The sequence below is a fragment of the Xiphias gladius genome, chromosome 15 (genome assembly GCF_016859285.1).
Source record: "Xiphias gladius isolate SHS-SW01 ecotype Sanya breed wild chromosome 15, ASM1685928v1, whole genome shotgun sequence".
NCBI lineage: Eukaryota > Metazoa > Chordata > Actinopteri > Istiophoriformes > Xiphiidae > Xiphias > Xiphias gladius.
Window position 1 is genome coordinate 3,305,998 of NC_053414.1, and position 13,615 is coordinate 3,319,612.

The 13,615-nt window shown below is 44.7% G+C and overlaps 2 protein-coding genes across 3 annotated transcripts in view; one reads left to right on the forward strand and one right to left on the reverse strand.

Moving 5' to 3' along the window:
- LOC120799787 (apoptosis-stimulating of p53 protein 2-like) overlaps positions 1 to 3,849 on the reverse strand; it is a 31,663-nt gene extending 27,814 nt beyond the window's left edge. Inside the window, exon 1 of the mRNA XM_040145155.1 lies at positions 3,724 to 3,849. The gene's annotated coding sequence lies outside the window, so the exon portion shown is untranslated. The remainder of the gene's footprint in view (positions 1 to 3,723) is intronic.
- On the forward strand, positions 2,630 to 9,224 carry rrp36 (ribosomal RNA processing 36). Of its 2 annotated transcripts, none has more exons than XM_040145182.1 (8): positions 2,630 to 3,022; positions 4,727 to 5,108; positions 5,860 to 5,992; positions 6,087 to 6,153; positions 6,285 to 6,389; positions 6,555 to 6,632; positions 7,359 to 7,476; positions 8,564 to 9,224. In XM_040145182.1, exons 2-8 carry the CDS (start codon positions 4,748 to 4,750, stop codon positions 8,689 to 8,691), a joined length of 990 nt encoding a protein of 329 aa, XP_040001116.1. In that variant the 5' UTR covers positions 2,630 to 3,022; positions 4,727 to 4,747; the 3' UTR covers positions 8,692 to 9,224. The 2 variants fall into 2 exon arrangements, with proteins under 2 accessions (XP_040001116.1, XP_040001115.1); XM_040145181.1 differs by having other exon boundaries at positions 2,630 to 2,949.
- Positions 9,225 to 13,615: the final 4,391 nt, after the last annotated feature.

A 13,615-nucleotide genomic window follows, 5' to 3' on the forward strand; every position in this document is an offset into this window, starting at 1 on the left:
AAAACAAAGAAAGAAAGAAAGAAAATGAGTATTCTGACTTTTTTTTTGACAGAACCAATAAAACCGGCCTATCTACTAAACCAGGAGAAGTTCTGACGTGAGCGTGTCTGCAGCTTTACACTCGAATGACTCACTGCGGATGCTGGTAACTCAACTGACCCCAAGGTGACCTCAGCTTGGAGGAGGTCACGTGAGGATGCGGCTGTAATAAATTCAGCGAGGGTCCCTTTAGTGACACAAAAAGACACACAGATAGACAAAATATTCAGTTGATTTGAATTGAAACTATCTGTGTATTTACACGTCTCTTAAAGACGTGGTCCGAACTTAATTTCTCAGTTTTCAATGTTTCACAAGTTACGGGAAAGTGCATCTTAAATCTACCTCATTTAAGAATTTAAAGCCCCAATCACCAAGGAGTTTAACAGCTCAGTTACAAACTATGCATTTTGTTGTCTAAGATGGAGGATTTGTGGGTCACTTACTCAGTGGATATTTATATTTTCATATTGTGAAAATTTGGGGAGTTTCTACTGTTGATGCAATTTGGATTTTTTTTCTGTCATTGACAGCCTACACATAACACACTTGGTTAAGTATTCAAAAAAAAAAAAAAAAAATCAAAACAGGACGCAAATTTAATCCAACATGGAACTTGGACACACAACAAATGATATATGATGAAAAAAAAAGTTTTTTATCTTAATGAGGTCTTAAAAGAAATGACTGACGATCATGAGTTTGTGTTCAGAAGAAAATATTGGAGGTAAATAAGTAAAATATTGTAATAAAATATGTATGCAATAATGATGGTTTTGTTCCAATAAAAAGAGAGAAATCATGGCGGACCTTAAATTCGGATACTGTTTGAAAATGAACATGTTTCTTTTGCCTTAAGTTTGGGTTTCCTTTTTTTTAAAACTGTGGTTGTTTAACTGAGAGTGATGATCAACTTTTACCCGCTTTTATTCTGAAGGACGATTCATCAATATTGCGGTCTTAAAATGTCCAACTTGACGAAGCTGTTCCCCGGGATCCCCTTGGCAACGGGAATAAACTCCTCCTCGTTCCTCCCGTTAGAGAGAATGCGTGTGTGTGTGTGTGTGTGTGTGTGTGTGTGTGTGTGTGTGTGTGTGTGTGTGTGTCGACCCCCTCCCTCATCGCCAGGCACAAACCTGCGCCGAAGATGTACCTGCTCATCCGGATCCTAATGGAAAATGACTACAAAAAGTTAAATCTGCCCTCTATTGAACCAAACCTTAACTATTGATTAACCAAACCTTAACTGTTGATTAACTAAACCTTAACTATTGATTAACTAAACCTAAACTTAATCAATCTTTTTTCTGTTGATGGAGCAAATAAGCACCGGACCGACCAAGAAGCGTTGTCATAGTGACGCAAAAAACATAAACTAAAATAAAATTCACATTAAATTCCAATAATGAAATACAACAGTCCTGTTCGCTGATGTGCAGCACTGCCCACAACAACCAAAGACACTAAAATGATACCACAGTAAAGGTGTAGACATATGTGTGTATATATATATATATATATATATATATATATATATATATATATATATATATATATATATATATATATATATATGTGTGTGTGTGTGTGTGTGTGTGTGTGTGTGTGTGTGTGTCTACTGTAGCTTCAGGTCACAGAGCCATGAACCTCTTTTAGTTCCAAAGATAAACTCGTTTTATATCCGGGTTCATGTGCAACTTGTTAGACTTTGGGGACCAGACGCGCACTTGTTGCACATTTCAGCTCATTCAGGACAAACGAAACGTATTCTACAGGACAGGCGACCGAGGAAACACCGCGCTGTTCCGTCTTTCCAGGCAGGTGCAGGACACACGCGCACACACGCGCGCGCACACACACACACACACACACACACACACACACACACACACACAAGTCCTGACTCGGGTCTTGCCGCAGATTCTTCAGTCGACAGCCCGCCTGCCGTGGGAGCGTTTCACGCGCCTCGCCGCGCGTCAGAGTGACCGACCCTGCGCTCGAATGAGGTCGGTTGCCTTCCGCGTGCTGGTCTTGCCGCGTCTCCTCAGAAAACAGAGGGTCTGTCATCACACGGACGAACGAGGACCAAACGCGCCGGAGCCGAAGGAAACTATCGGGTCATTCCTTGTCCCGCGCTGCCGACGTGAGGACGCTTTCACCGGTAACACGACGGACAGTTTTCGTTTCTCAGCGAACGTCATCCAAAGCGCACTAAAGAGAGAAAACCTAAATCAGACCCGTATTCGCTGAGGCCCCCCTTTGCTTTTAAACCAGCACCAGTTCTCCTCGGTGCACCTGCCCGCAGTTTTACAGGTTGTCGGCAGGTAGGTGGTTCCAGCATCTCGGAGAACCTGCCACGGTTCTTGGTCTCAGTGTCTTCTGTCTCTTGTCGTGGTCCCAGACTGACTCCACGATGCTGAGATCGGGGCTCCGCGGGGTCCAGACCATCTGCTGCGGGACTCCTTGGTCCTCTGGTCTCTGAAGTTAGTTCTTCATGACTCTGGCTGTAGGCGTGGGCTCGTTCACGCGTCGGCTGAACGCAAACGACATGTATACGGCGACCAGCAGAGGGCAGCACCGCGCACGTCAGCCTGCCCCCGGGAGGAAGTCGTTTTGGCGAGCATTTTGGCCTACAAAATACAACGGTGTAGAAAAACACCCACTGGGGGAGGAAATACAGCCAAACCGGGCGCGGGACAACGATAAAACTGTGTCTGGATATAATGAACGGTTTTTCGGTAACACAGTTGCTCCTTTCTATTGTCCAAAACCGTCGAAGACGCCATTGACACTTTTATTTTGAAACCGGAAGGAATTTGTTTATCTCGCTGAAATGACACTTGCAGCCATGGACACACGTGCATAATGGAGCTCTGCTAAACAGGACTTTAACAGCGATTTGACATCCAGGTATATAAACCTTTATTTTATCTCAACCGCCGATGAGTGAGTCTGGAACGAAGCTTTGCGGAAGACACGCCAGGTATCTCCCGATCACCGGGTTTCCGATGCCTCGCAGCTGAGGACTGAATCGAAAATCTGCCGTTTTCAAAACTTCTTTGCTTTTCAGCGACGGGATATTGTTGATAAAACTCCCAATGTGTACCTCCGCTTTTACTTACGATCTAATTGTTAGTTCGGCGAAAAAATTAATCGCAGAAAACCACAACACTCCCAAAAAAATAACTTTTCACGCAAGTTGACACCGCTTACAACGGGTAAACAATGTTAGTAAGACACCAGCTAACAAAGAAACACGGTTATCGAAAATTGTATCATCCCTCGATATAGCCCGACCCCAAGTGTAGCCCTCATCGTTATCTAAAATATGCCTAGTCAAACGATAGGCTGCATTTATAATAAGCTAATAATGTGGGAATTGTCGAAATGATATTTTTTTGCATGGAGTTTGGTCTACAATTCCTTGCACTACGGAGAACTGCGGTCATTGGTATTAGTTTGCATCAAAAAGTGTCAGGTTTACCGTTAGTAACCGCCCCCCCAACAGAAGACACCTTATGTGCTTAAACTTAATTCGGGGACTGTAAATTTATAGATAACCGACCATTAGCACTACTGGCTAGTTAGCTGACGAGCGGGTTAGCAGCCCTGAATCAGTGAAACGGTCGCTTCAGACATTGTGCCAATAAAGATGCTTATCGGACGTAGGTTGAAAATACAAACCCCTCAGAGGACAGTTGAACTTGTCAGTAACGGTTCGGGAGAACTTGTGCTGATGTCAGGTGATCGTGAAATATTAAAAGCTTAAGTCAACACCGACGGAGGGCAGGGGAAATGTATCAAACTTAATACGACTCATTTCAAATCCAAGATGGCGCTGTAGTCTTCCTCGCTTGCGTCGGTGAGAGAGGCTGTGTTGTTCTGCTTCATCGCGCTCGGTGCTGCCAGTGGCGGCGGGAAGCCGCATTGCTGCCCTGAGGCCCCAGACCCCAGGGGGCCCCTAAAGCCCCAGCTTCATTCCATATCATTTCAGGCTGCATAATGTGATAAATCACATTATGTTAATTACTATTATCATTTTACAGTATTAATCACATTACGTTTTCCGTGTGTCAAGTAACTAACACACAGATAGTACGAGGTCGCATTATTCCATCACACAGCGGTAAAGCTGCAACCAACAACTGTTTTCATTATTGATACATCTGACAGCTATGTTCTTTAATAATCGATTGGTTCTTCAGTGTCCGTCATTATACCCTGAAGCCCCAGGTAGCACATTCTAATTGCTTTTGTTGTCTGACCAACAGTCGAAAACACAAAAATGTTGAGTCCACTGTCACAGAGAACTAGACAACTAGTAAATATTCACATGTGAGAGGCTGGTAGCAGCTGCAAGTTTTGTCTTTTTTTGCTTAACAAATGTGAGATAGGCCCCCGGTAGCCATAATGGTCAAGGCAAGGCAACAGATCCATGCCCCCCGTGGCCCCCTGGGAGGCTAATCCGCCCAGGCTTCCTGGATTTTACGTGCTGTTAAGTCTGTCAGAATTTACCTGCACATTGGCGGAGTAGGTCTTTTACCTGAATTCCCCTGAAGCTCACCTGCCCTCATTTTGTTGGGTCTGTATTTTCAACATTCATCCGATTCAGGAAGGTGGTGACCTGTTTACCCTCCTCTCCTGGACCGGCGTCAGTTCTAACGCTTCCTCATTTATTTTCCCACAGCTGAGCCACACAAAAACCAAGATGAAGGGGAAAGACAAGCAGCGGCGGGCGCTGGGGGAGACGGCGCGGACAGCGGTCAGCAGCGACGACGAAGGCTCCGACGTGGAGAAGAATTTTGCACTGCTCACTGAGAGAGGAGGAGGAGGAGGATGGACTGAGGAGGGAGAGGAAGAGGAGGAGTTCGGCGACCAGGAGGTGGATGGGTCTGATGATGGCGATGAGGAAGAGTCTGGTGGCGATGAGGAAGAGTCTGATGAGGGTGAAGAAGAGGAGGGAGATGAAGAAGAAGAAGGTGGCAGTGAGGAGGAGGAGGATGATGATGAAGACCCAGAGGTTGTCGGTGGCAGCAGTGAGATCCAGACGAGAGAAGACATTAAAAAAGGTGAGTTTTCTGAAGCTGCACGGCGTTAAAGCCGCTTCTACTTTGATGTGGTTAAAATGGACGTTTCGCCGTGTTACTGCACGTTGGAGGGTGGAGAGATGAAGATCTGAACCAGGACGTGATCCAAAAGTTGTCACCTGTTCGGAAATGTACCGTTCAGTTTGATTTGCCTGCCTGGACTCAACCGTTGCCGCCAGTGCTGTAAAGCAATGAGCAGGACGGGTTGATGGTCAGATTGGATTAACCAGTAACCAGTGAAAGATTAACCATGAATGTCACAGAATCACAGAGACGGGTAAAGCATTGAATATAAAACCTATACAAATGTCAAAAAAACTAGAGAGAATCACAGCAGCTCATGTACAAACCATAGAAAGTGAAACCACGAACCTTCCTACCGCACAAGTACTCAAGCTGGCAGAGCCACCAGAAAGTAGGCCACTCGGTCCTTCGGCTGCCTCCGTCAGGCGCGTGATTCATTGTGGTTTAAAAGTTTTCTTCAAGGGTCTTCAGCACCCTGCTACTGACGGATCCAGTTATGTCCCCAGCAAATACTCGTTTGTCTGTGCTCATGTTCAAGTGAGAGAGGAAACGACCGGACTGAGGTAGGAGTTATAGAAATTAGTCACAACATCGGGATCTAGTCACGTGAAAAACAGCGTGGATCCCGAAAACACAGCCTGGTAAATATCAGAGCGAGTTTCTGACGGATTTAAACGGCCTACAGTAACATCGGCTGTTTCCTCCGCAGAACTGTCCAACATGTCCTTTGAGGACATCATGAAGCTGCAGAACAAAGTGGGAACCAAAGTTTACAACGAGGTCGCCTACGGCAGCAACAAGAGCCGTGAGACCGGCAAGAAGAAACGACTGAACAAGAACAGGTGAGCGGCGTCAGCCTGCGCTACACTACCTGCTCTCAAGTTTTACGCATAATTCATGGGTTTCTACCGTGTGCGTGTGTGTGTGTGACTTCAGACCGATGGAGATCTCAGCCAAGAAACCAGCACCGTTCCTCCGTCAGGTCGTCCCCGTCAGGAAACCGGTGAGTGAAGAAAACCCGTAGAACTGAGTCCGTGTTTACAACAAGAATCCTCTGTTCTGCCCCAGTGAAATCCTTTAAATGGTTCTGTTTCTCCCTCTGGCCTTTTCTTGTTGTTTCGCTTCCTCCTCTAGATGTTGAGAGATCCTCGGTTTGACGACCTGTCCGGAGAATACAAACCTGAGATTTTCGAGAAGACGTATAAATTCATTAATGACATCAAACAGAAGGAGAAAGAGGTGAGACTTGTAATGGGACCGATTTCCAGAGGCAGGCGACCGGTTGGGTCCTGACAGTGGCCTGAATCTCCAGCGAGGAGTTTCAGTAAAAATCGGCCGCAAGCTGTTGTCGAGGCTGATGTTGGACTGAAAATGAACGTTGTCGTGGTGTTTGTTTGTCTGCAGGTCGTCCAGAAGCAGCTGAAGAGGACGAAGAAGAGCAACCAGAGGAAGGAGAAACTGCAGTTCCTCCTGAAGAGGATGGTGAGTCCCAGCCGCCGTCAGACACAGCACACTGCTTCAGTCTGACGCTCGGGACACACGGGAGCTGTCACTCAAACTAAGATCTCCTCCGTCCTCTGGAGCGAGCTGTTTTTAGTGCCCGCCCCCCCACTATCGTCATTAGTTACCAAAACCTCACGTCCGCCGGGCAGAACTGCAGGTTTCTTCTCATGGGTAATTAGAGTTCGAGCGGATCAATACACGAGTACAAAACCGACACCAAAGAGAAACTGATTATTGATTATCATTGAGTAAAAATGAGTTTTACCTTTCAGTTCGGCTGCTGTTTGGTTTTGTAGCTCAGAGTTTTCAGGTACTTTCCAGCTCTCAGATCAGACTGGGTGCCGGGACCAGATCAAACAAATTCTGGTCCCAAGTGTCCACAACATCAGCTCCATCAAAAACAGACTCGTGTCTGATTCATTGGATTTGTCCCCATTCTGAAGTTCAGCGCTTCCTGCAGGTTTTTCACAGTAAGAGAGAGGGACAGTGCCTCAGAAGAGCTGAAAGACTTTTAATGTTGTAGGAAGTTTAACGTTGAGTTTCCTTTAACAGCACAAACGGGGGATCAGAAAACAGGGCGACTGAACCGCCATCAAATGCGAGCGGGGGAAATTAGACATTTGACCTTCAGGCTTCCTGTGCACAGTGCGACGCCTGCACGTGGAGGGCGTCGCTTTGAAATGTGTGACCTGTGACTTTCCGCAGGAGAACCAGGAGCGAGCGAGGAAGAGCCGAGAGCAGCAGAGAGAGAGAGAGCTGCAGTTCAAGAGGCAGCAGAGAGAGCGAGCCAATCAGGGCGCAGGACCCTTCTTCCTCAAGAAATGTGAGCACGAGTTCAGACTGAATGTCTGGTTTCCCTCGGCTGCTTCTCTGACTGTTGGACTGTTTGTTTTCAAAGATGCGTTTAAGGTTTTCATTTCAGTCAGATCTGAAATGAGTTGATGAATAAATTAGTGGAGTTCAGCAGCAGCTCTGATCGTCCATTCAGAGTTCGAGTCATTTATGAAGCAAAAATTCGGAATATTTTTCGGCTTTCAGCCTGTCCACTGTTAAAATTTCTGTCACTCTGAACCGACTTGATTCGATCGGACGAAACATGTCGTGTGAAGACGGCACTTAGGAAAATAGAGAAAATAGAGAAAACTGTACGTTGGGAAACTCCAACGTACAGTTTTCTCTATTTTCTGACTTATTAAATACTAAAAGATTATTAAAATAATTTGAAAAGATTAATGGATAATGAAAATAATCCTTAGTTGCAGCCCTGCCTTTTATTGGACAGACCTCCGTGAAATAAAATGAATCACATTCCAACTAAATTTGGAGTAAAAGGGGAAAAATGCGCCAAAAAGTCTGATGGGGTTTTTTTTTTTTTTTTTTTTTTAAATAAAATTTTCTGTATTGGAACAAGGCAAAATGTGTTAAATGTGGTTCACACGAAAACAGAGAAAAAGCGGCGAACAGTGGAGGCAGGATGGGAGAGACTACGCTTGTATCTGTATGTTATCGATACACCTGCAGATACAAGAGCAAGAACCGCTGAGAGGATGATGGAAATAATGATAACAAGCAGAATAATTGATAAATGGAGAACATCTTGAGATGCTTTGTTTCTCGAAAATGGTCTGAATTATTCTTTATTTTCTTTTAGATCCTGTAAAAATGAAAAAATGTCCCTAGTGACTCTATGACTCTTAAAAATATAGACGCAAGTAGATGAATAAGAAATGAAACCTGATGAAATCAATGAAAACTTTTTAGCCCTTTTATTTCACTAAGTCTCACAGAAGTCAGGGACCTGAAAACCTTCCTGAACGGCATCATTTCACTGAGTGTGTTTCAGTGTCAAATTCCAAGATGTTTCATTTTGTAAGGCTCAACTTAAACAACTTTTTCTTTTGTTTTTCCAGCTGAGCAGAAGAAGTTGCAGCTGGCTGAAAAATACCAGGAGCTGAAGAAGAGCGGCAAACTGGAGAACTTCCTGAGCAAGAAGAGGAAGAGGAACGCGGTGAAGGACCGCAGGAAGCTGCCCATGTAGCGAGGCCTTCAGTGACCGGACAGAAATAAAATGACTCCCAGCCTGTAGTGGCCCCTCTCGGCCTGCTGGTGGAGCTGTGGTCTCTACTTCAGGTTCTGTGTTGGATGAAAGACTTTGGCTTTCGCAGTCAACATTTAGTCAACAGTATTTTAGCCTGACGGAATAATTTAGACTCAAGGTTCACTTACAGGCGCTTTCTGGAGCTTTCAGCCACATCTACCCAAGTACATGTGGTGGGCTCAGTTGAAAGGTCAGGAAAAGCTAGTACGTAAGTAGACCTTGAGTCAGGATTATATTGTCAAACAGCTACTTCTCTAAAGTCAAGAATGAACTGACGCACTCAACTTTATTTTACTGTCAAAGTCAAATTGGCGTCTGTTGAAAAAAATCTGTGGTGCATTCAGTGACGCTCGGACATCCTGCAGTTGATGATGGACCGGGGAAATTCATCATGTACCGTGTGTCAGAAAATTGACTTCACGTTAATATGAAGTTAATGTAACTCTGACTAAATAAAAATGACAAACTGTTGACGGTGCTGGATCATCTCTCTGCGAGACCTGAGTCTGTGCGTGTCGTTTTTTTACAGAAACGTTTACGTACGGAGTCACTGTTTGCTTGTTCTCCATCTTGTTTGAGTTACAAAGACATTGTACATAGTTTTGTCCTATAGAAGTAAAACTTTCCAAAATACCAAATCCATTGAACGAACGGTGTGGTCACAGCTGTACAGATGTTTTGGTGCTGGTGTCACTACTTTTTTTTTTTTTTTTAAATAAAATCCTATTTGTGTGAATGTGTATATATATTTTCAGGGGTATATAAACAACTACACCAGTGCAGTGTGGTACAGCGAACAGCAGAGGGAGCAACAGGACAGACGACTGAGACTGACCCACACAGGTTCAGGATCTGTGTGGCTCAGTAGGTAAACGAATCACAGCGGCGAAACAGATTCTGGGCCTGAAGCCGAGGAGGAGCTCAGTCACAGCCCGCCACAGAGCCAATGACGCCACATCAACAACATGTTTCCCTGTGTGCGACGGTGGAGAGTAACTAAGTAAAGTTACTAGAGTGCTGCACTGACCTACTGCCATTTTCTGACGCTTTATGCTCCTCGACCTTTCAGAGGGGAATACTGGACTTTTTATACCGCTACGGTCACCTGCTGGTTACCATGCAGAACCAGACCAATGACACACACACAGCTCCGGGTAAAACTTCATTCAGCGCCAGGTTGTAACTCATCAGCTGCCTAGTTACATAGGAAGTCGTTGAATTTAGCCCCACCTGTACCTGCTGCAACAATAAAGGGATGAGTGTAATCCAATAATGTGGTTTACATTCATCTGAAATGGGCCGTTCTGCCCAGCGAGCCCTTCTGCTGTTGGTACTGTTGACTGTATTTTGATGCTCATACTTTGTGACCCAGTGTTTCCACACCCTGCGATTTCCACTTTGATCGAGTAAAACGCCTTGAGTGCTTCTTCCACCTCCGTCTACGTGTCACGAAAACACGCAGAGACGACGACGGTACGAGCTGTCGAACGTGCGGCGCGGGCGCAGAACGGGACCAGAGCGGTGCCACAGCGTTCAGAGCCAAAGAGCAGAAACATCCGTTTAGACAGGCGGGGGAACACGCGGCGTAAGCGGACCAATTCCATACTGTAGGTAACACGCTTCAGACCTGAGGCCGGAGGCTCGCCGCAGCCCGTGAACCTGACCCGTGTTACCCGGGACGCCTTCAATCCGTCTTAGTTGGCTTCATCGCCGCACACCGATCCCAGGCAGGTTCACGCTGGTTTTCCCCGTGTGCTGCTGACGGATAAAGGACACGGAGGGGCCGCGGATGTCGGTGAAACGGCTGCGAAAAAAATCACGAAAAATCAACTGAGAGGCATTAAACCTCAGGAGGAACGTTTTGACATCCGATAGCATTATTTATTGTGTTGTTCCCTGTGTCTGTTGATGTGTGTGAGCTCTAAAACAGTAGACTGGGAGGATCAGTGTGTCCTGCAGACTGTATTAGAGTTTGAATTCAGTGAATTCACTGGAAAAGCAAACACGCACACACAAGGCTCCATCACACTCGCTCCGTCAAGGTAACTGGAGCCTTGACGACCCTTTGTTCGGTCCGATGATTCCACTGCACAAAGGTCGCGTGACCTCGCCGCAGCTCTAACACGGACAACCCGCTCTGACGCGAACGTCCGTTTATTCAACACTTACCGGTGTGAACACCGGACTTTTCCGGAGCCGATCAGCGGCGGAGCGATCGAACTGACACAGAGAGAAAACAAGCAGCAGTAAACGGAGTAGGGCTGTGGCGAAGGGGTTTTACTGCTGGCTGGACTAGAAATGAGTCCAGGTGTCCCGACACCGTGAACACCTTGAATGCTGCGACATTAGATGAGACTGGTTACTGCAGGGACACACTTAGAGGCAGGACTGGTCGCCGCTGCTCTTTGTCTGCTTGTAAAACCAAAATAGCAAAATTAAAATAACCGGAGAGAAACCTCTGAAGGTCTTAACACGATGTGACAAACTCTGGATGTCAAACAAACCCACAGTGACAACTGTGATGGCAAAGCTTTGCAGCGTAGACACGTGGCCTTACGTGTTCCATTTCTGTTTCTTTCAGTTTATACTTTTTAAAATGGTTAAAGTCAGATCAGTACCCTTGATGCAAAAGTCCAGTGAAAACTCTGCTGTGTTACGAGCTCTTAAGCTTCAACTGACGCTTCCGCTGTTTACAGTGAAACTTCAGATGCTTTTTTCTTTTTTTACATCCACTGACTCTTCAGTTTTCACTCTTTAACTGACATTTTAACTGTTTTCCCCGTAGAGACATTTCAACTCCTTTCAGTGGTTACTCTTCAAATGACACTTCAACTCCTTTCGGTGCTTCAACTTAAAGCGTACCTGGCGTACGATACATCAAATGGAAAGAAATGATATTCTGAGACACTTGAACCTGTTTAATGGGTTTAAACCTGCAGTTTTCTTGAAGGAAATGTATTTTCTTTTTTTTTTTTCTTTTTTTTCCGTCAAGGAACCACATCGCTTCACTTTGCAAGGCTGGATTGGCCTCATCTCATCCCAGATGCCGCTGCTTTCACTCATTAAATGAAACATAAAGTCCCTGCTTCCTTAAATCCACGGTGGGTAAACTGACCTGATGCAGCCATGTTCCATGCTGTTGTACCTGCTCACTAGCGTGAGCGTGTGACATTCCCTGTTTACCGGCAGCGTCTGTGGCGCGATGAGGTTGATCCAACCTCGCAAAGTGAAGCGATGTGGTTCCTTGACGAAAAAACCCACAGTGTTTCCAAATTTGTTTTCTCGTAAATTTGTGACTTTAATTTCAGAGAACATTCAAGTTTGTTTCTTGTAAATTTTTAATTTTTGAGTTTTTTTTTCTCAGAATATTATCCCCCTCTCCTGACTCTGTACCTAAAATGGCCCTAATACTCCGTCTAATCTAGTCTTGACCAGCTCAACGGAGTTCTGCAGCTCGTTCACATTTAAAAGACTTTTTAAATCAAAAGAAGTCGGAAATAGCTTAAAATCGATTTATAAAGTAAAAGGTTTTACTTTCTATCTTTCACTTAAGTCCAAAATTTTACTCTTGGCAACTTGATAATTATGGGCCCTGGTTGTTTCTCTATAAAAATAGGTAAACTAGAACAGGTAATGTGAAAAAGAAACAGGTAACTTGAAACGATGAAGCTCACATGTGGACAAATGACATTAAACTACACGACCCTGCAGGAAATCAGTCCAAACCGGCAGATTTTACCTGCAACAAGTTTCCTCAGCTTCGCAGCCTGTTGTGTGTGCAGACCATGGCTTTCTTTCGTTCTTTCTTTCTTTCTTTCTTTCTTTCTCTGTTTCTCCCTCATCCCCCTGATGTCTCTCCAAAAGTCAATTAGCGGAGCATAACGAGAACACAGTGCTACATACTTTCCTCCACGCCGGCTAAATCCCGTTTTCTCTGCTCTCTGACAGGTGGCATTGATCCCATCAGAGCTGCTCGCCTCCCCACAGCAGGACAATAGAGGACACGGTGAGGGCCCGCACTTGGCGGAGGGGGGGCAGTAATAGAGGGCCTTATATTCATGAGGTAATACACTCCATTCACCGCCCGAAAACACCCCCCAACCCTTCCATCAACCTCCACTTTCTCTTTTGTGTTGTTGCTGTTATAAAAGTTACAAAAGACTCTTCAGTGTTGCTGCTTTAAATGAATGGTTGGTGTGTGTGTGTGTGTGTGTGTGTGTGTGTGTGTGTGTGTGTGTGTGTGTGTGTGTGTGACATCTTTTAGGTGGTGACTCTAGCACTCTAGAGCTTCTTATATAATTTAACCGATTTGATGTTTCTGATTTACATTGATGAAAATACATAACTACACCAAAGTACACAGATAAAAAGCACAATTAAAGACAATGAAACAACAGAGTCCCTCACAGCTACTCAACAGGTTTTTCCACTTTTCAAAACTCCCAAGAATCCTACGGGGCATGAAGAGTCAGGTTTAAATTTCACACTTGGGTTTTTGATTTTAATCGAACTTAATACGACATAAATGAGAAAAACATGATAGAACATTTAGAGTTCAAGCAGTTTGAAATCACAAATCGTAAAGTTCCCTCAAAGGGCTTTGAAATCTGTACAGCACTCGCTTCTCTCTGTCCTTAGAACCTCGATTTGGGTGGAAGTTCATTCTTAGAGAAATATTTTCTGGTAATAACTTTTGTTATAACAAAGAGTGACTCTTGTAAATTAAATTACTTCTGTCACAACTGCATGTTTTAGTGACAGATGAAAAATATTTGAAATATTGATGTTTTTTAGTTTAGTGCTACAACTTTTAAAAACAAAATAATTGAATAAAAGTTAAGTTGTATTTTCTATTTTGTGTGCA

Bases quoted from the DNA above. Each gene is read 5' to 3' on its own strand.
- rrp36 (XM_040145182.1), top strand. From the start codon at position 4,748: ATGAAGGGGAAAGACAAGCAGCGGCGGGCGCTGGGGGAGACGGCGCGG. The intron at 5,109-5,859 runs GTGAGTTTTCTG...TTTCCTCCGCAG, and splicing joins GAGAGAAGACATTAAAAAAG to AACTGTCCAACATGTCCTTT. The intron at 5,993-6,086 runs GTGAGCGGCGTC...GTGTGACTTCAG, and splicing joins AAACGACTGAACAAGAACAG to ACCGATGGAGATCTCAGCCA.